This window comes from Corvus moneduloides, chromosome 1, assembly GCF_009650955.1.
Source record: "Corvus moneduloides isolate bCorMon1 chromosome 1, bCorMon1.pri, whole genome shotgun sequence".
In the NCBI taxonomy this organism is placed as follows: domain Eukaryota; kingdom Metazoa; phylum Chordata; class Aves; order Passeriformes; family Corvidae; genus Corvus; species Corvus moneduloides.
In genome coordinates this window covers 59,610,758-59,634,664 of record NC_045476.1, presented here as the reverse complement: position 1 = coordinate 59,634,664, position 23,907 = coordinate 59,610,758, and the positions used below count along the sequence as shown (strand labels likewise).

The following is a 23,907-nucleotide window of genomic DNA, read 5'->3' as shown; positions in this document are numbered from 1 at the left end:
CAGCCATTTCCAAAGTTCACACTCAGTGGCAGTCGGATGGCTTTTAATGAGGGGCTCTTGAACCTCAGGGTTAAATCCTCACCTTCCTCCTCTGTTTAAACAGAAGGATATGTATTCAGCCTTTATATAACTGGTTATAACTGGTTATAACAAACTGAAGGTTTTAAGGAAAACAACTCAAGAAATATCATTTGAGTACAGTCCGTTCATAGCCAAATACCATTAGAAAACAAATGTTTCCAGGTGTTGCTCGGAGTGAAGGATGAAGTAAGCCTGATGGCATGGGCAAACGAGTTCTACACGCTTGGGCTCACCACAGCAACCCTGCAGCTCCCTCAGTGCCTCAGGCAGAGCAGAGCAATCTCTGCACGTGGTGGAAGTGTCGCTCCTGGGCCGGACGTGCTCGGCAAATGTTCACATCCCACTGGGACCAGTGCCTGTAGGCACTTGGACAGGCAGCACAGCAAACTTCAGATCAATCTGCTGCTCACTAGGGGAGCTTGTAAGGGTGGGCATGGTGTAATGGCAGTTTCTTAACCTGCTGAGCAAGGATGCAGTGGGAGCAGCGAGTAATGGAATAGCTGGCTTTGAAATTCATACAGGAGGGTTGCATCCATGGAGGATGGGAGGTTTTCAGAAAATTCTGAGCCCTATCCATCCTCTTAAATAGAGATCAGTTTAAGATGGCACTCAGGGTACACCACCTTGTTATTATTTGGAGTAGTGATGCTTCTCACTACCCGTGTCCATATTACAGCAAGTAATGCTGCCCAAGGAGAGTGGATCTGTAGAGTAAAAAAACCCAAGGCTGAAGGCTTAACACCCACTCTTACACACATTTCTAGTTTAGACTGCTGTTGCTCTTGCCCTACGGGCTGAATGTCCTCTGGATTCCACATCACATATTCTGATTTAGTTTCACCCAAAGGGAAACTAGCTTGCAGGCTCTGAGAGGACGTTGTGATTGAAATGGAAACATGGTAAGTTGGAATTTTCTGGAGACAAGGTCCTGAGCTGAAATGCTGACATGTACGCATCGCTTATGTCTAAATAGGACTTCACTGCAGGAGCTCAGCAAGCTCAGACTCGAGCTCAGGAGATGCTGAAGTTGTTCTTGTGAAATCATAAACCAGGGATTTATTATGACAATTACAGAATAATTATGTAATTACTACAAAGGTGGGATTTGTCATAAAATCAGTTATCCTCTTAGCTTCTCAATGCAGATCAGGTAACAATACTTTTATTCAAGAATACTATCTAGTTTCCTACATTAATTTCTTCTCTGGATATAATGAAACACTATAATAAATTATTCTGAAATTGCTCTTATTTCTCCATACTTTGCCTTTTATACATGTAAATGTTGTGGTGATAGATGTTGTATTTTTTGGATGATTTTTTAAAAATTACTATTCCGAGTTGAAAGGAAATGAACTCAACATGGAGTGAAACATAAAACAGGTCACTTCTGGGTTTATATTACTTAAAACTATAAAATAATGTAAAATGTCTTTTCCACATTTAATATTAATTTTGAAAACAAACTTTAAAAAAAAAAGCTATTTTAAAATTTAAAGCTATTTTTAATTACAAACTACTCTTTTCCTTACAAGTTGAAAGTCACCAGAATAGTAAAGCACGTAAAGAGTTTAAATTTTGATGTTATTGACTTTCCAGTGGAAAATATTCTCAGTAAAGCCGATTAGTTGCTTCTTTAAAAGCAGGAGGAAGAGAAACAATATTTAGTTGGAAAATGTCTTAGCTATCCAAAAGGAAAAGCAACTATAAAGTTTTAAAACCTCCTCCAGGTTCTTCACCATCACTGTCTGAGATAACCTTCTAATTACGCCTGGCACCATTTGTGAGCTTTGTGATGGCGATTTTTTAACTGAAAAAAAGAATTAGGAATGTGAATTGTGTTTTGTGTATGATATACATGCTTTCATAACTTTTTCCTAATCATACCATGAGAGGTAACACAGCCTGGTAGTGCCTGCTAAGGGTTTTGGTCCAAAGAAGAAGCACTTTTCACTATACAGCCTTCAGATGTAACTCCATGGACTCCTTTATTGATATATGCAGCTTTATATGACCCCCATATTTATATGGCTTCTATGTTGAGAAGCTTTATATTTCTCCTGTGAACAGTCATCTCCCCTAATCCATACTGGATGGAACAATTTGAAAATAACGTTATTAATGGGAAGGTGGTCACACAGAAAGTATAATCACATTTGATTTTAGAAAATAATAATAAACTGAGCATGCTGCCTGGATCTTACTTGCCTAATTCCCTTTTACAAAAGGATATTTGGGCTATGGATAATTTATAAACAAATAGTATTATATTCTTGATCTCTAATCTCCATGGTTACTGGGCTCCTCCAGTTCCATCTTGGCTTCTACGTAATTAAACCTCGTTGCATGTGTAAAGCAGCATGAGCCAGAGTAGGCTGGAAATGTGGGAATTATTACAAAACACAAAGAAGGAAATTTCCTTTATTTTACACCTTGGCATAAGTGACAAAGCTGTTTTGTCTTTACACATGGAGCTGGTGAATAAAAAGCAATGTGCTCAAACACCATAAACCAAGTTCTTGCAAGTAAGAGTGCACTGAAGTTAGTGGTGTGCTGGTCAGATTTAGGTGCTGATCTTTGTCCATGGTGTTGTTATAGACCTTTCTGGAATTTTCCACTTGTCATACTGGGATCGGTGAGAATTCCACCAGCTTGAGAGTCACTCTCTTATAATGCCACTTTAAAGTAGTGGTAAGTACTCAGCCTTGTACAGTTAAGTTTTTAAACATTTTTTTCTTCTTGCTGTATGAAAGACCCAGACAACCAACAGGAGTGTTATTATTATTGTTAAAAAAATAAAGCATAAAAATACCTATAGATATAATGCTAAGTACCCTAAAATTGAGCTTTCCCACACAACTACCTCTATTTTTCAGTTACAGTAATCTCAGACAGTTCTTGGAGCAACAGTGTGGGAAACTTTAAAGCAAACTTCGGTGAAGTTTACTTTTTTAACAAACATGTTTTCAATACCCTTCTATGTCACCTTTGAACTGACCAGAAGCAGGTTAGTCCTCTTCTAGATACCTTGAGTCCAAGCTGTCTAACTACTTTAAAATGCAAATAGAAATTAGTGGAGGAAGTTTTTGGCTCTTGATTGAAATAACTTCAAAAAAAGAAAATCTCTCTTAGTCTCCACATGCTGATTATTCTTTCACTTTTCCTTATCAGGTTCTTTTCTGTTTACTTTTAGTTTCCCTATTTCTGGATTCAGTTTCCCCTAGTTTCATCTTTGTGGAATATTTATCCTGCTACAAGCTATTCCCCAAGGCTGTGGATATCTGCTTTCCAATCTAACTGCAGAGGTAACTGCTCTGAAGGACATGGCCACCTTTTCCGTGGCAGCTACCAGCGGGGTCACTGACTGCTCCTTCTCCTTGCATTCCTGCATATTTTCAAACAGTAAGGTACTGCCTGTTAGCCTAGTCAATATTTTAATACTCTCTGGCCACTCTCCTCTCTGTCTATTTCATAAAAGGCACTTTTAAGATTCCTTCCCAAATAAAGCATGTTAATGATTTTTTTTTATTCTTTTTCCATTGTAAGTTTACTCCCAAATATGGTATTTTTGGCATGTGTTGTATCTCTAAGGCTCCTAGTGGAGTGGATACTTACAAGTAGGAGTAGATATTAAAAAGCAAAAATGGGATTTGCAATGAATGTTCTTCCACATAATGCATCTCAGAAAAAGTAGCAAAAATGAAAGCATTTAAATGCACAAGAGCCATAAAGTTGTTAAACCAAGATGCTTAGGTACTACTGTAGCCACAGAAGGACCATAAGCAATAAAGATCCACTTTTGGAACATGAAGTACATACAAGACTATAGAAAACAAATAATTTGACATATGGAAAGAGAATTTGTGGATGTTTTTGACTACAGGAAATCTCAAAAGTTGACAATAGGAGTCATTCCAGAACTGCAGTTAAATGACACTTCCATGAAAAACAGTGAAGCAGCAATATAATTCTATGTTTCTACATAATTGCATCATTCCCTGCCCTGAATGTCTAATTACCTGAAAAATTCCATCTTCAAAAGGAAAACAGTGGCCAAGATTCGTGCTCAAATGACCCACTAATGAGAACTGAAAATTGGGGTTTGCAAAGTCAGGTCTTTGGAAATTACCATGAGATGTATATATTAAAAATTATAAAAAATGTCTCCAGAAATCAGAAAGACTAGTTTTGTCTTCACTCCTTGCTAAATAAGAATAATAAACTGCAAAATATGCAAGGCTAGTTCACATTAGAGAATTCTCATAAATTATATATTACATAGTTGGACATTAAACTGTTAATACAGGAAAGCTTCAGAGTATGGGTTTCCAATTTCCACTTTATGAATTTTTGTCAGCACAGCTTCCTGTGGTCAGATGACGTATCCTGTCAGTGCCAGGCTTTTTTCCCAAAATACTTAATTGAATTTTAATGACGTGCAGAATCTCACACACCGGTGCTTTGTTGAAAGGCAGTGCTAGAGACCATTCCAATTTTTTGTTCCTGATTGTACCTTTGTGATTTCTTACTATATTAATTCTTGTAAGCACGTCTAATTTTCTCACCGAAGACTTAACCACGTGAGCCTTAATTAAAGACATTAGCAGTCACGGAACAATTAACGTAAGTCTTCCACAAAAAGAATTGGTCTGCAGGGAAGAGGAGTTGAGCAGTGAGTGTACTGTGTGCTAGCACTTTATTTACAGAGGCCACGCTGAGAAAACCCAAAATCAAATCAGTAACAGTTTGCCTAAAGAAGAAACTATCAGGCTTCATGGACTGAGACACTAAAGTCGTCTTCTTGCCTATTATTCTTGATACACAGCCACTGTCCTGGAGCTTAATCAGAATTCATGAAGCTGCTAAAGTCGAGAAAGATTATTGATTTTATTAAAGATGTAACAGCACCAGACTGAGAAGATGGAGCCTCCAGAGGAAAGAGAGGATGGAAGCCTCCAGGGGAAGCTGAAGCAGCTACACTTCACTGTCTGTTTAGCTCACACTGCCACGAGAAACCAGAGGCATTTTTCTTTCATAGATCAGGAGCTTAAAAGCCAGGGCACAACTGCCCCGTGTTGAGCACCTACATCTCTCCACCTACAGCTGCAAAGTATGCCTTCCTGGTCATCATCAACAATGTTTTAATTAACTTTGGAGGCTTAATTTCTTCTTCAGTTAATCCCATCTAATGGTACTGGAAACAAAGGAGTGGCTTAGGTGTAGCTGGATGGGAATTTAGAAATTGTAGGTTACAAGGACATTACAGATGAGCTAACTTGACTGACAGAGCTGGTACTAACACAGAGAAATCATCTAGGTGTACTTTTGAATCCTAGGGTTTTTTCTGTATTAACTCTAGAGTGCAAATTAATTGCTATATTTATAGAAAATGATGAGTGGTAACAGTGGAACTAGAACTGGGGGCATTTTTTTTTTCTATCAGTAGCCAAACTGAAAAAATAAATTAACTTTGTTTAGACTGACCCAAAATACTTTTTCATTTTTTCATGAGGAAAAGAAAAACTGCAGAAGTCCCAATTCGAATAAGCTGTTTCTTTTGACAGGAAATTTCTTGTTTTATTCAGAAGTAACTAGAACAAAAGGAATCAAAACACTCAGTTCACAGAAATTTAGAGTTGGGGGTTCCCCCTGTTGAACACCTGCATGGTTATGCTGCTTCACTCACTAAGATGCAAGAAACTAGGTTAAATTTGGAGGAATCTTTCAACCTCAGGAGCCAGGATATTTGGAGTTGAACCTCCCTCAGTCCTTCCTGCTACAACTCTTCCATCCTCCCTCTATATAAAATGAACAATAAATATTAGGTTAGTCAGAGCCCATCCCTGTAAGACACAAACTCCTTACTTCTGTTCCTCATAATTTTTTTCCCCACTGCCAAAGGATCAAAGGGTTGGAAAGAAAGGTGGCACAGAAGGAGAGGCACTGGCTCTTGCCTCCCTTCCCTGTCCAAGGAGGGCAGAGGAGCGTGCAGCTGGACACTTTCAGGGTGATGACCTTGACCTCCTCCTCCCCTTTCCTGTGCCCTGCCCTTGGAGATGCTGCTCCACCCTGATGTTGCATGCACAAAATACACCAGTATCAGGAGGAGGGAATGGGAACCTCACCCCAGAAAGGAATATAACATGGTAATTAAAGGACTAGTTTAGGTAGGAAATTTAAAAGTTCAATTCAAATAATCTCATTAAGAAGAAGGTCTTGGCCATACAGTTCCCAAGTTCTGCATCATTCAAGTGCCAGGTATTGCATCAAATGAGGCACAAGCCTTTTCATTTCCTCCTCCAGCTTTATTTATCTAGGTAAAAAAGCCAGCTGAAACTATTTGGCAAATCTGATTCAGATTAAAGTGGGGAGAAACTAAACCCAGTACTTTTGATAATTACTGTAGTCATCTAAAACATTCACCCAGCTGAACACCACAGTGGTATTCTTACAGCACACCTGTGCAGGCAGGATTGTCAAGCTAAACTGGAAGTCGTTTTATCTCTCCACTGCAGGTGAAAATTAAAACTTAAAACCAGAAAGAAGTAACACATGTCTCCTGGCCAGCAACCACTCTCTTGATAACAGGTGACATGCAGCTGCTCTTATCAGGGTAAAAACTGCTACCAGAGAGCTAAGAAAGAATTTTTGGACTAATTTCCATTGCAAAAGGTGGCAGATTGGTGCTGCATCAGCTGGGTGAGCTGTGCTGCTTGGAGCAAGCCTTTCTGGCTCCCTACTCTTTCCAGAAATGGTGGTGTGTCCTTATGGGCCAGCCCAGACTGTTCTTTGGTTGGTGAGAGGGAGCCACATCCTCCAGCGGGGAGAAAGAAGCACTTGCTCCCTGTGAGCTGGACCACAGCTATGCTGTGCTCATGTGCTGTGCAAAGGGCTCATGATGTGCTTGAATTTCATGTCAGGGATATATTTCCCAAAAACCATGGAGCAGGTTAATCCTTCAGTTCCACTGTGTTATTCAGGTAGTGTCATAGATAATTTTTTCACTTACAATGTGTAGGTTCTGTACTTATGATCTATCTGACTTACTTGAGAGACACTTAATTGTGAAAAGGGGACACAGCTTCATCAAGAAAGTAATTAGAAAAAGGCCATCTCAATATTAACAAGTATTCATGGAGTATGCCCCATTGCAAAGATGAATTTTATTCTGATTTTCCTACATTAGAAAAGCAAACTTTTGCCTCTTGCAACACTCCTTTGAAATCAACCTTAATGGTTTCTATGGAGTGAGGTCTAACCTTATCTTGCAGCTGTGGATCCACGTGTGTCAACCCACAAATGTCATGTATGTTTTAGGCAAATAATTTCATGCAAAGTGTTTTATTTCAAGACTGAAACATTGTTCCAGGACAGGTAGTATAGGAGTGAGGCCAGGTGGGTGGACCTCTGAAGGATTTTTTCCAAGGCAAGGAAGGGACCGTGATAAAGCTCTCTCTGATCTTCTAGATGTGATTGTAAAATGACCAATGAAGAGAGAGATGACTTACTTTAAGATACAGCAAACACTGTGTTCCCACTGATAATCCATGCAAATCCACTGTCTGTAGAGCACTATTTGTCCTGCACAAGGAGTGCAAGATAATCTCAATATATTGGCTGAGAGACAGGAAATATCTGTTCAGGAAAAAAAAAAAAAAAAGGCAACAGGACAACTACAGAGTATGTACTATCAGCAGTAAGTAAACTCAAAAATAAACACTTGAAAAGGGCAGAATTGCCTTAGATGGGACTTCCTTGTCTTTCCAGAGTAAACATACTATAACCAGTACCACTATAACCAGACATCTTCTTGAGAAATCATACATAGTTTGAACCATTTAGGATTGATTTAGGAAAACATGAAAAAGCATCTCATAGAAAATCCATAGACATAGTTTTATTGGTGCAAATAGGTCCACATTTTCTCTATGGATGTCACACGCTCAGTAACTCAGGAGGAAAATAAGATATGTGGATACAAAACTTAACTCATAATTCTGACTCTCATCATCCAATTAATTTATTGTAGAAGTTTGTTTCTCAAATATGCCATGGACTACACCAGACTTTTGATGTACCATTATTATTTACAGGATAGCAGTAGATTGAAATCAAGGTTTCTCTTTCCAAACTGCTGATACATAACAGAATTTGGCACATCAACAAACTTCTTTGTTTATCTTAAAAGTCTGTTCATGTAAAAGAATAAGCAACTCCTTTTCTCTACTGAATCTATATGAATTAAAAATAGTGTCCTTATATAATCAATGTTTTTCTCCTAAAGATTCAGGTTTCCTTGTTCTACAGAATACTTTTAATTAAGGCACACCCATAAACACTGGAATGTTGGAGGATGATGTTTTTTTGGAGCTGCTGCTGTGTGCTTGTGAGTATGCTACACACTTAAAAGAAAATGGTGGTTTCAAGATAAACCCAAATGTCTTATAACAGTTTTTTCTGTACTTTTAATTTCTGCTACTTTTGAACGTGTTAAATTTTAGTTTATATGTAGGCTCAGCCCAGTACTTTTCTACCAAGTGTGTAGGGGAGTGATGCACTACAGGCTGTAATTTAGGGGCAGGTTGGAACTGCCTGAAATATGTGTGTCTTCATAATTTATTCCTAAAAAGCTATTATTACCTGAACTCTCTCTAGTTTCAGCACTAAATATCCTTTCCTTCCCTCTGCACTGGGGTAGAAAGGCGGTGGGAGGGAAGCAAAGTTATTTTTACTCCTGTGGCTGCCAAGCTGCATGCCAGAGGCTCCAAGAGCCCACGCAAGCTGAGGGATAGAGCTGGGCTGCCAAGGGCTGTGCTAGCTCTGGGCAAAGCAGAGAGTTTCCAAACACTAAGACATCCTCAGAAAGATGGTGTTGGACTACGGGCACACTCAAAGCCTAAATACTAAAAGCCTACCTGCCTATTGTAAACATTTAAAAGTGAGAGGTGTGTATTAATGTGGTGCTCAGATGTCACAGCAATGTCCATTCCACGCATCAAATCCAATGCCTGCACCAAAGGACCGAAGCAATCCCACCTGTGTATGTATTACTGTTTCTAAATACTTTTCTACTGCAAAAGCTCAGCCAGTGGGATCTTTGCCCTCATAAACGTCATGGTTATTTTTACATAGTGGCATAGCCCCTCCTGTACAGCTATTTAAGTTCTTAAGTTTTTCTATGAGACCAATGCCTATTAAAATTCTTTATTTGCATATAATAAAGTGGGATTTTAGTGTTATTTAGCATAGCTAGCTTGTATACATGGCAAATAGCAACAAAATACAGAAATTTAAATGTAATGAACTGTTTGAGGGGAATGTGTTAATGAGAACTCTTCCTTGGAAAGCTTGCTGCTTGAAAGAAGGAAGGCTGTTTTATCTGGGGACTTAAACCTCCATATGATATGATATGTGATATGTTCCAGATTTTTGGACTATTGGATGGACAAGGTGAGCTTCCAAATCTTCCCTACTCCATGTGTTTGATCGTGTCACTGCTAAAATTAGGCAGCAAGAAGCTTAATTTATAGTAATGTAAGAATGAAAGCAGATAATGACATTTACACAGCAGTTATGGGCTGTTCATCCACAGGGCTATTGAGGGAAGGGGGAAATGCCTGGGACCTGGCAAAACACGGACAGCAAAAGTGGACTTCCACTTGCATAAAACACAGAATAGGACTTGTGATTTTATTTTCAAAATCTCTTTGTGTAAACTCAATTATTACTATCTACTAGGGAGCAATTTTGAAAATGTCATCTTGTTTTCATGTACACAGACACATATTTCCTGAGTGGCAGAAGACAAAAACTGGATCTCTGAAAGTTGCTTGAAAAATAATCAGTTCCCACACAAATTCAAGATAATATTTAAACTTTTTGTCACTGCCCAAGGATCTTAGTATTATTTTACACTTCAAACATGAGACTGGAAAGAGTTTTGAAATTTTTACGTATCTGTCACATTGATTCAAATTACATAATAAATTTTTACATATCTGTCATATTGATTCAAATTATGTAATAGCTTCTCCATGTTTAAACCCTAAAAGTAGGTTTAATTTATAAATACAAACATTTAATTTAAATAATGCTATTCTGAAATCAGCTTCACACACTTCTGCCTCTTCTTATCCATGTTATCAGTTCTTTCTTTTTCAAGAGAAGATCTAATTAACAAATCCACGTTCTTTCTCCTTTCATTCACTCTCCCACTTTCTTCTCTCACTCCCAATCCCTTTTCCTGGAAATTCCTATCAGATTTTCATTTTACACCTCCTCCTTTACCAGTAATCCTGTAATTTTCTATTTGTAGGGTTTTTTTTCCTTGTTCTTTTTTGTCATTACTCTTCACAAAAATCCCAGTACACATGGAATGATATCTGTCTCATCTACATTTTTTAAAATCCTACATTTCACCTAATTTTGCTCTCATATTTCTGCTGAGTTTTCCTCCTGTCTATAAGTTTTAAAATAAAATAATTCATTGCCTGAAACTATGACCTCAGATGGCTTTCTGCCAGCTTCACCTTTTCCCAAGTTGTCTTAAATTTCAGCTGTGTACACCCTACTCAGCTCTTTTGAGGTCATTATTAGTGATGTGGCCAAATCTCAGGACTCCTTCCACCTCCACAGCCTGTGATGTTAATGATCATACTGTGACTCAGAAATATTGTCCTCTCTTGATTCACTGTCGAAAAGATAGAAAGGTTTTTTTTTTTCCTTTTCTTGTTTTCTTTTTCAAATCACACCAATTCCTTAACCTTTCTTTCAGCTGTGGGAGACCTCCATCCTAAATTTCAACACATTCCTTACCAGGCTCATTTTTTACCTTTATTCTACTTGTGTGTTTTTCTAGGTGATTTCTTGCAATTTCATCAATGCAACTGTCATATCTAGAATGCAGCTTCTCCACTTTTCATTATCCATACCTGATTTCCCCTTGAGCCTAAAACACTGAAGTCAAGATAAGCTTCCTGAATTCTCTCTCTTATTTTATCAGCCTCTCTCTGTATCCTTTCCTGGCATTCCTCTTCAGTGCCATTTTGAACAGAAGTTAGGAGCATCCACTGGGCACTCATGTATAATCTTATCTCGTGTCTCACTGTGCAGTTTGTTGTTCCAAGCTGACAATGCCATTTTCAGTTGCCCTTACATTTTTGTCTCTCAGAAGTTCTTTCATATCTATCTATCTATCTATCTATCTATCTATCTTGATCAGGCTTTCACCTAGACAACTATGCCCAAAATGGACTTTTAAAAAAGACTATGAAGCCTTCCTTCAAGGCTATCTCAAATGCCCCTACTTTCATGATGCATTCAGGAAACAGAATTGATATCAGGCTGTGGCATTTTCAGTGAGGAGTGCTTGTTTTAATTTATTTGTAGATTTTTAAAAATACTGTATGGTACGTTTCACAGTATAAATATCTGAACTATACTAAATACATACTCTTCCTCTCTTGCTCCCATCTTGTGGGTATTTTTTCTTCAGTTTTTCTTATAAGTACTGCAAGTTTTTTGCGTTAAGAGGTGCTTTGTGGGCATGCACAGCAACCAGTACAATATCCCATGATATGACAAATAATACTAACTTAGTTTTTTTTAGCTCTACTCACATGACGCTGATGAGATTTCAAAAAGCCCTTACTCTGCCCAGACACCCGTAGCAGCATATGCACAACAACAAGACTCAGTGCTAAATTATATGATGGCAAAAAAGTAATTAAGTTCAAAGATGTCAGATGGTTTGATACATTAATATTGTCAACTCATTTCATAGCATTGAAATACTGTAAAAATGTAGTTTGAAAACAAAATCTTTGCAGTATTGCACATTTCTATCAATATCTTTTCACAATCAGGATCTCACCCGTTTTTAGGATAGTGATGTAGATAGGGATTCTCACTGATGCCAGTCAGAACTGTCTGTCTCAGGACAGAAAAAGGGGATGAAGACGTATTTATTTTCTGTGTATATACAATGCCAGACATAATAGGATCACAAGTAACTAATAGGTAAGAAAATAGATGAAATAAAGTTGGTTAACAAATATTTTGAATTTAATTTCTTAAAGGTGTGAGAATCTCAGACCATTTCTGATCAACATATTCTAATTTTATATAAACAAAAAAAATACCAAATACACAAAGCTCAAGCCCACTGGATTGCATAACTTATAAATCACTTCAAGAGAGATAAGTGTGAAAGGTGATATGAAAGTGCAAGTTGTTAACCACCGTTGCAGCTGACTGAGTGTTTTGTTTATTCTCTAACCAGATTCTGCTTTGGGAGTCTGTACCACAACTAATTAACCATAATGCTTTATAATTGTATAAACAGAATATGTAACAGATCTTTATGATATATAATTAATTCTGCCCTTAAGGAAAGCTTTTATAAGTCAAACCATGTGCTGTTTGAGAACTGCCTCTTTATGTTCTCCCTTAGAAGGCAGGTATATGTCCCTGCCAGCAGAGCTCTGGGAACATTCTAGAAAATAATGTTCGTTAAGGCCAGCCAGGTGTTTTCTTGCAGACTGACTACTGGGAGCCCCATCTCTGAAGCTGAGGTGGCTGCAGCTGCCTCTGCTCCTTCCTTTATGCAGACTGCAGTGAGGAAAGGCACTTTGGTACAGAAAATTTTCTGTTTTAAAGATCAAACTCGCTGTTGTCATGCAGTAGTTATTTGTTTAATCCTGAGTTTTGTCAGCCTTACTTTTCTGTATTTTTTTGTGTATTAAATTCCAGGCTGAACTCGATCATTGCTGCAAGACCAGAACAAGAACCCAGACAAACACAAATAATTTGTTTCTGGATTATGACCCATGAATAAGCACCACTCAATATGGTTAGAAGATGGCCATTCTCCCATCTGCTGTTTGATGCGCTTGTCCTTCCTGTGGAAAAAAAGAAAAACCAACAACAAATGGACACACATGAGTTCAGGAGACCTGGGAGGTCAGACACCTGATGCCACTGCATGAAGACCTTCTTTCTTGAAGTGACAGAACAGACAACATCCATTCCTAAGACTTGTTCAATCAAAGGTGTGAGTCACCCTTACATTGGGCCTAGAGCTTTGTGTGCCGCAGGCCAGAGCTGGTAGCAAAATCTTGAAATACCATGCTTAGCAGAGCTGAAAGTACAGTGAAAGACTCCACTAGGCTGTTTGTAGAGAGACCCTATCTTTGTAAAGTGCTAATCAGAGCCAGCAAATTTCCAAGCATCCCAAGGTGAGAAACTCTCATCCACCTAGTACTCTGCTGATGGTCTCGAAGGAGATCCAATTCTAAGGACCACTGTGCCTTGGGACATTGGTTCACTCTTTGGACATCTTAAATGTACATAATAAAAGAAGGTAATATGAAGATAAGTTGTTTGCTGGAAGAAAAAAAGGAAAGAAGGAGAAGAAACAAAAGAAAGAGTGAGCAAAGAGCAGAAGCCTCCTTGATCTAGCCATCACTTGGCTGAATGGGAGGCACAGGTTCACATTACACTCCTCTGGAATGATAAATCACACCCTTCTTTGAGCCCGACACACCACTGGGAGGATTATCTTTGCAGGGCAGCCCAGATCCTTCTCGCTGATAAAGCTGCTGTATCTGAAGAGTATTTGGCAGAACTGTCACCATACTCACAAACAGAAGAGCTGACTCTCCTAACCTCAGAGGCTTGGTAGAGGGAGTAGTCTGCATCAGCTCCTGTGCCCTCCAGATCACCTATGTAACTTGGAGAAGGAAACGCTGTTTCCTTGGGGAGCTTTGAGGTGATTTTATTAATGGGTTTCCACACCTTTTGAGGTAACATTTTTAAGGTAATGAGCTTTTTTTTCCCCCATTGCTTTCCCACCCACATCCACTTCTGAATACACAGCTTTCTTCTGTCTCCTTGTGAGCTAAGAAGTCACCAAAAAAGATGTTCTTTTTTCCTTTTCTTTTCAAAATTAAGAGATACCTCTTCTTCTACCTTTGCATGATCAGCTGCACTTCTTATTCCCTTTCTCTAGACTTCTTACAATGTCACACATCATTGTTTTTCCAGACACATCTTCTGTTTAACACTCCCTCTCATGTAACAGAGATACACTGTGTATTGGTAGAGCCAAAGCCATAACTCGGTACTATAGAGGAAGGTCTTCCCCTTGAGACCTTTCATCATGGGCTTATAAAAACTGAGCAATTACATCAGAGTTCAGTTTCTGCATGATGACACTGATTCCCACTGTTTATTGGAATGCTCTATTTCCACCGGTAGTGGTTACATTATATCTTGAGCATCAGGGAAATAATGCATGTCTACATCTACTTGGCTGGCAAGTACAAGTTTGAATTTCTTCAAGTAATGTGTGTGCTTTTTGTCATTTAGGACTAAAAAGAATATGAAGAAATTATCCAAAAGATGTGCTTCATTGGAACTGCTCTGATCTCTCAGAGAAAGAACTGTCTTTATGGCCAAATAATGCTTATAGATAGATTTCCCAAACGATGCTTTTCTTTCCAAGGTCCCATAAATCTCAGATTACTTTTGAGAGTAATAAATGTTGCAATAATGCTGTTCCTGATTACAGGCAAGACTATAACAGCTCTGACTGGTAGTGATTCCATAATTATGTTTGATTACAGACAGGCTCTGTGCGATGCTTTGTTGCCTTCTATCAGTCCTGGATTCCACTGGATTCCACTGGAGACCAAAAGCATGCCATGCCAGCATACACAGCTTACTCAGCTGCCTTCCTCAGAGCTTTGTCACTAAAGCACAGCATTTAATAGCAGGACCTGTGATAGTTGGGTGTGCAAAACCTTTTATGGAACTGTAATTAAGCCACTACGCAACTATGTCAGTGATGGCCACTACCTAAGAGGATCCTGAATTTCAGCAGCTCTTGAGGGCTTGATCTTGTATACTTCATAGTGTGCAGGGGATAAAGTTACTCATGGCTTTACTCTATTACAATGACAGTAAGAACCAAAATGACAATGAGAAATAAACTATATCTGTAACATTGTCCACGCTTTCTATTATCAAAGAATTTGAAGAAAGGAAAAGCTCCATTAAGTCAAGTAGCCCTCCCTGTGTCAATGAACAACAAAAAAAATCATGCCTTACAATTTATTCTCCAGTGCTTTGTTTATTTGGTATTAAATGACTCATGGAATAAGGTTTCCACCTCTCCCTGTGGGAGATTATTCCAGCTGCTGAGACCTACTAGCAGCTCCCTTTCTTTTTTTTCTCTTTTAATGATGCTGAAGTTTTGCATTCTGTTTTAGTTTGGGATGTAAAAGAGACAAAGGAAATTCACATCCCCAAACTTTCTTTAACATGCTATTAAAGCTTTGACATGGACTCAGAAATCCAAGGAAACATGCAGTTAAAACAGAAATGCATCATGTATTTCACTTAAATACCTCAATAGAACACTTTTAAGCTAACTGCACACTTCCTTGTTTTTACAGGTTTGTTCCTTACCGTTATGTAAATGCACTTTTATTGTATGTAAATTAGCATTAGGCAAACTCTTAAAGCCTGTTTTGTAGCTGTCACACCAACAAACCACATTTACAAATAAATATTTGTTTCTACAGGCAAATATATTACCTACCTGGAAATAATAATAATTTCCAGCTTTTTGACTCAGTGCTGGGACTCTGCTCTGGCCCCACAACCTGTTGTATGCACAGAATGGAACATTCTAAGAATACTCTGCTTATAGAGTAGCATACCCTAAAATTCATTAAATGTGGCTCTCTAATGCATTTTATTGTTATTATTCTTACCAGGCTGCAAAATCTATTTAAAAAGAGAATATTCTCCTGCTTTGAAGATTCAGAGATGGAGTGTTCACCTCCCAGTAGTAGTTGTGGAGTCCACCATGTCACTCAACAGCATCCCATTTGGCTGGTAAAGGAAGAGTGATGATAAGTTCCAAATAAAGTTTAGTGCTGTTTGTTGTACCTAGAAAGAAAGGTCATGGTGAACAAGGCTTTATTTGTCAGAAACAGCGAAGTAGGATAACTGGAGGGGTAGAAGCAACCCAGGAAAGGACTCTCTGAAATGAAGGTTGAAGTTCCCTAACCCTCAGATTTGCCTCTTAAATCAGTATTGTCAAAATGTACCCTTATTAACACGAGCACAAATCTGACAGTTAGGGCACTGGTGTGGTAAGAGCATTCATGCTTAATGCAGCTCAAAAAAAAACCAACACAAAACCAGATACAGACCAAATCAAGAAATCTTAATAGAAAGATGTCAGGGACTCTACTATCAGACACTTATTACTCTTTTAATGGATCATAATGGCTTCAAATCTACCTCGTTAAGGGGATGCTGCTCATTTAAAAAGTTAAATGTCATATAAATCTAAGTACTATACAGTACATTTGTGCTTTCCTAATAGCAAGGTAACTGCTCATATGAAATGGTGCTTCTCCTTTCTTTTATTATATTGGTGTGATTGGTAATAGATATAACAATATCATTATATTCAAATTGCTACTGCTATTTGCTTACTGTTTCTACCTTTTCCATTAAAGATACGATTGCTGTACATAATATACAGTACCTAAGCACTCTGCAAACATTTTTTTCCTCACAGATAATTCTATGATGAGCATGAAACTATTTTAAGGAATAATTATTTTCATTATGTTAACATGATGTGTTGCATTGTTTTGCTATTATTAATTATATATTTTAGATAAGAGACTGGCAAGATAAATTATAGTAAAGAACCACTGGAAGTGCCCATTACATTTGACATGGCAGGTTATCAGAATACCAACCATTTTACCATGTTTCAATCAGCTTCACTTTGGAGAATAGCAACCACACATACTTGTCCAAAAGTGTCCTCATAACGAATGCCTAAAGTGGAAAAAAGGGAAAATAAACCTGCAAAATCCCTCAGCTTCTCTTTTGAAAGAACTTGGGCTCAGTCCCAACTGTGCAAATCAGACTTTTTTCCAGATGACGAACTAGGGAAGGGAGATGGAGATGGTGGTTGAGTCAAGTAACCAAACTCAGAATAGTAATGTAGGGCAGGACTGCTGCCTGGAGAAAACCCAGCTTCCCATGGGATACTGTCTGACATGGTTAACTTGCTAGCTAAAGGAAAGTGTTGAATGGAATTACCTGTACCAATGAATAGAAAGAAGAACTTCAGGCTGAAAGTGGAGCTGGAAGGAAGGTTTGGTGATTTTAGCTGTGTGTTGAATGTTTGCCTTTATGTAAAAGCAGATGCCTAAGGAATACATAATTCAAAACTCCCAAGTGGTTGGCCTATTTTCCTGAAGAAGAGAAGAGAATGTAGCAGTAGGTCTGATTCCAGATGAGATAAGACTTTGTTATAACAAAGGTAATGTTAATGGGCAGGTTCTGGTTTAAGTGAGTTATTCAGTATCACAAAAAGGCTTCTGACAGATAGGAAAAAAAAGACAATTATCCAAAATGGTATTCAGTTTTCTTAAGGGGAAATCTTACAGCTGGCTCTTACTCTGTAGTTTCCTGGCTCGTTCATTATGCAGTCCTCACTCCTAGTGACAATCCTTTACACTGAATGAAATAAAGTTAACAATAGCATTTGACTAAAAAGAAAGTACTATAATACCTTCTGGCTGAAATTCAGCTGTAAACTTGATTCTGAAATTTTCCAGTTTGTGAGTATTCATAAATACTGAGTTTGACCTAGTGTAAATACTGTTGGACCATAGGTCTAACAGCCCTTTACTTAATGCATTTTCCCCATATCTAGGAAACAAAGACATGAGAAAAGGAAATCTAACTCCTGACTACATGCCTGACCCTAAATTGGATGATCAGCAATGTTAAGGTAAGTCCTCAGTAGTGGGTTTCCTTTTGTTATTGGAAGACAACTTGAGCATGTAGAGACTTGAAAGTGATCATGAGTTGGAATTCTCTTCCCTGGTGAGTGTCAACAAAGCCAGCAGTGGGGATAATGATGTATCAGCAGCCCTGGAGAATTCAAGGGCTCGAATGCAAGGTGAGTCCCGAGAGGCTTGGGGATAGAGAGTGCTTGGCTGATCTGAGGAAATCATATCTGTACCACTGAACATTTGGGAGCTGTGAGAAGATGGAGTGTGGTTGATGAAGGCAGTATCTGTCTGTCAAAAAACCTTGTAGTAAAAATAATTCCATATATATTTTTTCGCCATTACCATCATACTCTAGCTAGAACTTTGTTTAAAGGCAAAACAGGCCGAAAACTAAAGCAACACCTCCACAGTTTGAGACAAATATTTTCTAGGAAAATGGGCCACTGCTGCTTCAGCAGAGCTGCTCAGCTCCAGATAGCAGTTGCATTTCACGTGGAGGCCCTTACTACAGGGGATGTTCCCATTCCTGCCTAGGGATGCTCCAAGTCCACAGAGGCAAGCCTGTTTTAGTTTCAGTTTTGTAATTTGAGAGCTGCAGTTTGGGTCATTAGGGGTCGTTCTAGTCTTCAGCCACATATAATGCTTTCTGGTCATCATCTCTTTCAGAATATTACTGTGATGTAAGTACTTCTTGTTATTTCTCTCTTCCCAAATGTAATATTCCTAACTGTATATTCATTATATTCATTACACATAAGTGAAACACAGGGAATGGACCTGAACATACATGAAGATAAATGCACCCATTACTATTTTGTGTTAGATGCTGTGTGAATACCTCAGAGACAGTCACAAAGGACTTGATTCTAAGTGGAATGGGCAAAGGGCAGCCAAGAAAAAACATAGACAGAGGGAGATAAGAGAGACATAACAAGAATGAAACAAGCAGGTAGATACACTGGGAGCAGAGTATTGATGGCCTTACAACCTGGTAAGAGCCTAGAAACAAAAGGTATGTCCAGATTTGAAGAGTTTGCCCTCTCTAAAACCTTCAAGTAGGAACAAAATAAGGATTAGGATTGCACAGTGTCTAGTTACTGCTTAAAACGTCTCAGTTTCCATGGCTCACGTAAATCTGTTTCTGACCTTGAGAGATGAACCCATTATCAATTGATAATAGTAAGAGAGATGTAACTTTGCCTGTCACTGCCCCACTCCTTGAGTTCACTCCCTTGCTGTCATGCTCTTGCTGGGATGTGTAATGTCCACTGCTCTCAGGATGCCTCTCCCAAAAGCTGTGTTAAGGATGTCCTTGTCTCCCAGAAGGATTGAAGATTCAGAAATACCTGTTACCTCCAGTATAAACTCCCTTAAGCACATGCCAGCTGACAAGGTAGTTCCTTAAAGTGGAAAAGAGAAGCACGAAATGCCTTTTATGTGGCTTTTGAAAAGCTGAAAAGGGTATTTCAGGCAAACATGGGTTTCTGAAAGATATTAAGATTCTGATAGGAGCTCAGTTTTTACTTCACTTTCCCTGTAATATCTTCTTAATATTACAGAGCAATGGTACTCCCTGAGGGAAGTACTCTGAAACCTAGATGAAAAACACTGAAAAATTCAACAGTTGGTATCCCACTTTAAAATACAGAAGAATTCCTTCTTCATCTCTTCTGAAATCACTGTTTCCTAGGGATGTGGCATGGTGTTGTACTATGTATGCTAACTCTAGTTTAGAAAGAATTAGGATGGAAATAACTTTTGGGGAGCGAAGTCTCCCCAGTACAGCTGTTGATGTGCCTGGTAACAGTTTGGCTGGAAACAGTCCCAGTGGATCTTTCCTTCTCTGGTTGTGGTGAAGGCAAGTGAAGTGGTGGTTCAGTTTGGACGGTAAGGCTGTGGCATGGTCCTCAGCTTGTTTGGAAAGGAAGACTTGCTAGTGATATTTTACACTGACATGCCCTGTGGTTTGGGGTGTGTGTGGGCTCTTATTTTGGGGCTTGTGGGATTTTCTTTGTCAGACATTTACCTTGTCTTTATGCATCTATTCTTCCTATCTGAATACCTTGCTTGTTTGATGTGCAAGAACATGGAAATTGTAAAATTTAGCCATTGTAAAATAGTATCTAAACAGACAAATTCAAGAGTTATATTAGTTCATCCTTATTTTAGTCTGACATAACCCTGAGCATTGGCAATAGCCGGAATGTATCAGCTATTGTCTCAGTCAAAGGTGTACTTTCTTTCTCAGCTGACACCAGATGATTTTTGGTCTGTAAGACACTACTGTGTCAGCAACGTTATCTGACAAAGTTACATATATAGGAAAATGTGCTTACTGTTTAAAACTCTACTGATATTACTGTGGGCAGATGGCTACTACAGGTGAATGCTTTCCAGTCATTTTGAGCCCAGTCCAGCAAAGCAGAAAAAAATAAACTAGATGGACTTCATAGCTGTGATTAAGCACAGTGCAAAATCCTTGGGGGAAAAAGTCTCTACAGCCCAGTTGTACAAACAAATTTGGCTCATGCTAGCAGAAAACAAAAAGACCGGAATAATGGAAAAATACATGGTTGCTGATTTTTCTTAAAATGAATTTATAGGAGTGGCTTTGTTGACTGAGCACATGTTCACACGGGTGTGCGGTGTATTATTCCAACCCTTTCTGTAACATAACCGCGGTGACTGCGTCACATGGTGCTAGTGCAAACAAAGTCTCACTAACAGCCCATGAATAGAAGCATTTCCGGAGAATACAGTTTCTCATTGGGACTATCAACTGATTCCTGTGCTACCAAGTGATAAGGATAGCTATGGACAGCGTTGGAAGTATACAGTAAGTGTAGTAATCTGAAATGTGCAAGACAAAAATGAGTGTTTGTTATATAATCAAAAAGGATACAAGGGATATAGTCCATTCTGTCGCACTTTTAATTGATTACTGATTGGAAGGCAGCATCTAATATAGGAGAGTATATCTTGTTAAATATTGTACTTCTATCTATATTCCATATCCTTTTTGTTCTCCTAATGTCTGAATCTGAAAGGCCATCACTGAGCTGACTTCCTCCACACAGCAAGACTCCCTGCATTTTCCCTACTCCTCCATTACCATCCTATTTGCATCAGATCCAAAATAAGCACTGTTTTCCCGATGGACTCAGCTCAACTTATCTTTCTGATCTTACAGCCATTTATTTTCTTAGCTATTAAGCTACTCATCCTAATCTTCATTTTGTTTCTCATTGTCTCAGGTTATCAATTCATCTAATGGGATCTCTTTTTCCTAGAGCAAAAGCACTTTTAAAAAATATCACTGTAAAACTTTTTATTTTCCTCTTGTCATTTTCTGAGAGGTGCTTTTGGATGTACATCAGGAAAAAAAAATAATGTTCTATATACACTTATAGGAAATGATGAAACCACACTTACTTAGAATTTGAAGAACACCTTGATTTTTTTAACGAAAGTAAAAATACTGTCAAGGTTTGATGGACGTGAACAGACTTTGTTGCAGGAAATTCTGGCTGTTTCTCAGCCTTTCCTGCATGGGAGTGGAGTAAGAGGGAAGACGCAGACAGTCCTCTGGGAATAGGGATAGCGCAAGATTTGGTCCAGATGAATGGCTCTCTTAAGCCAGCGTTAAGTCGGCACCCCTGTAAAGTCCACTTTGAATTCAGCAGCACATCTTTGCACCTCACCCAGCGTTCCCCGGGGCTGTACTCCCCGCGTCCCGCCTACGGGCGCCGCATCCCGGTGCTCCGGAGCCGGAGCCGGACCCGGGCCCGTGCCCGCCCCTCCCGCCGCCGCCACATCCCACTTCCCCGGCCCGCCTCCCCGCCGCCGGCCACGCCCCCGCCGCGCCGCCGCTCCCATTGGCTGGCAGCGAAGAACGGCAGGGCCCCTGGCCAATGGAACCCGCGCTGGTGCCGCGGTGGCGCCCAATGGGCTCGTGCGCCCCCCGCCCCTGCCCGTCGCGGCCGGGCGCCGGGGCTGCGCGGTGCCATTTGGAGGGCGGGCGGCGTGGGAAGCGGATGGTGCTGGCAGCGCCTCCCGGGCGCCGGCGGGGGCAGGAGCTGGAGCAAGAGCTGGCTACGAGCATCTCCCTCCCTCCCCATCCTTCCCCCTCCGGCTTCGTGTCCCCTCGTCGTGCGCTGCCGCCGACCGCGCTGAGCCGGCAGCGCTGTACGATGTGAGCGGCCGCTGGGCTCCGCAGCGCCCCCGGTGCTCTCGACGCTGGGGCGGGCAGCGATGGCCAGAGCCTGGCGTGGAAGCAGCAGCCGCCGTCGCCGATAGGAAGCGCCGGGGGCAGCTGGGCAGGCGGCGCGGAGACTCCCTCGGGCCGTGCAGCGCTTGTCCCGCCCCGCCCCCTCCCTCCTTCCCTCCCCTCCTCCTTCTCCTCTCCCCGCGGCCGGTGCATGCGGGGCGCTGGGGGCCGAGCTCGGGTGCCCCGCAGCCGCCGGAGCGAGTGACCCGCGGGGTCTTCCGCATCCCCGCCATGTCCTCATCCAGCTCCTCGCAAACCCCCCCGTCCCACCACCAGCCCCCGCCGCAGAGGATGAGGCGCGGCGCCGCCGGGTCCCCCACCGCCGGCACGGCCGGGGGCCCCGGTAACGGCGCCGGGGGAGGCGCGGCGGGGACCAGCCGACTGCTCCAGCCCATCCGAGCTACCGTCCCGTATCAGCTCCTGCGGGGCAACCAGCACAGCCCGACTCGGTCCCCCTCCGCCTCGGTGGGCAGCAACACGGGGCCGGGGGGTGGCGGCGGGGGTCGCGGCGGAGGCAGCCCCCCACCGCCGCCCAGCGCGACGCCGCCGCTGGCGGCGGGCGGCGGCGGAGCGGAGCCGGGCAGGGTGAAGGGCAGGCAGCGGCGCTCGCCGGAGAGCGGCGGCAGCAGGAGGAGCAGCTCACCTGAGAGACGGAGCCCCAGCTCCCCAGTGTACAGAGGTAAAGCACCGGGAGAAAGCCGGTCCTGCTTCCCTGCCCCGCGGGGGTGCTGGCCGGGCTGGGGCCGCCCAGCCTCCGGGCACCCTGGGCTCTGCTTTCCGCTGTCGGGCTGCGCCCTGCCTTCCCCCCGGGCCAGCGGGGGTGGGACACTGGCGGACTCCCGTCCCGACGGGAGGAGCCCCGCTGGAGCCTTTGGGAGCGGGTCGGGGGGCGGGGGTGAGCCCTAAACCCCCCATCCCCGGGGCAGGTGGCGTGCCCGGGTTTGCTCTGCCAGGAAGCGGGAGGGGGGAGGAAAACACTTCATCCCGCCGCCCTCCCCCGGGATGGGGGGAGGCGACCCCTGAAATGTCATCCTCCTTCTTGGGCAAGGTGAGAATCCTTCTCAGGAAAAATGCCCCAGTGACCCCACCCGCGCCAGCCTCGGGAGGAGCGGAGGGGGGCGAGCCCTGGGATCGCCGGCGGCCCCCCTCCCTGGGGGAGAAGCAGTCGGGGGCTCCGACGGCGGTGCTCCTGCCGCTTCTACCCCTGCGCTCGGGCTCTGGCAGCGGAGGTGTGTAATAGGGAAGCGAGCCTAAAATTAACTCGCTTCCCTGTCTCCAGCTGTAATTATTTAGTAGGGGTGATAATGGGTTAGATTTATATCTGGGGAGTCACAATCCAGCTCTGAAGTGTGTGTTAAAACCAACCATCAAATGCTCTTCCTTTCTGTAGAACTCAATTTCTTAAAAGACTTGCATTTTTATAAGATCGTAGGATAAAAAATGAGGTGTTTTCAAGCACAGGTTCCAAAACAAGGAAATTCCCGTATTGAGGTGCTTAAAAACAAGTCGTCTTGTGAATGCTTGAGACTGTAAAAAACTCAAGCAAACAAAACCCACTACAAACCAACCCAAATAACCAAAATAGGCCTGTAAAGTTTAAAACGTGAAATTGATTCCCAGCAAGTCCAACTTAACCTGCATCAGGTTGTCTGTTGAATTACTGAATGTGTTAAAGTGGCAGTGGCCATCTTACCTCCCCCCCTCCTTTCTGCCTTCCCCCATCACTTG

The 23,907-nt window shown here is 41.4% G+C and overlaps 1 protein-coding gene and 2 long non-coding RNA genes across 6 annotated transcripts in view; 1 reads left to right on the top strand and 2 right to left on the bottom strand.

The window, feature by feature from the left end:
* Nucleotides 1–1,800: 1,800 nt before the first annotated feature.
* Nucleotides 1,801–23,036, bottom strand: LOC116445133. Its single transcript, XR_004240663.1, has 5 exons — nt 22,823–23,036; nt 16,863–16,944; nt 15,926–16,035; nt 7,590–7,716; nt 1,801–2,823 (listed from the first exon to the last, which is right to left on the bottom strand). It is a non-coding gene; the product is annotated as an uncharacterized LOC116445133 (long non-coding RNA).
* Nucleotides 7,957–15,840, bottom strand: LOC116445137. Its single transcript, XR_004240665.1, has 2 exons — nt 15,683–15,840; nt 7,957–12,980 (listed from the first exon to the last, which is right to left on the bottom strand). It is a non-coding gene; the product is annotated as an uncharacterized LOC116445137 (long non-coding RNA).
* The window catches only part of GLCCI1 (glucocorticoid induced 1), a 54,359-nt gene continuing 52,349 nt past the window's right edge, over nt 21,898–23,907 (top strand). For 3 of the 4 annotated variants that reach the window (XR_004240659.1, XM_032111310.1, XM_032111299.1), the window contains exon 1: nt 21,898–22,858. Coding sequence is in view for 3 of the 4 variants with exons in the window: in XM_032111310.1 (XP_031967201.1) it covers nt 22,411–22,858 (448 nt within the window). In the remaining variant the exon portion in view is untranslated. The remainder of the gene's footprint in view (nt 22,859–23,907) is intronic. The other variant, XM_032111288.1, reaches the window with a different exon arrangement.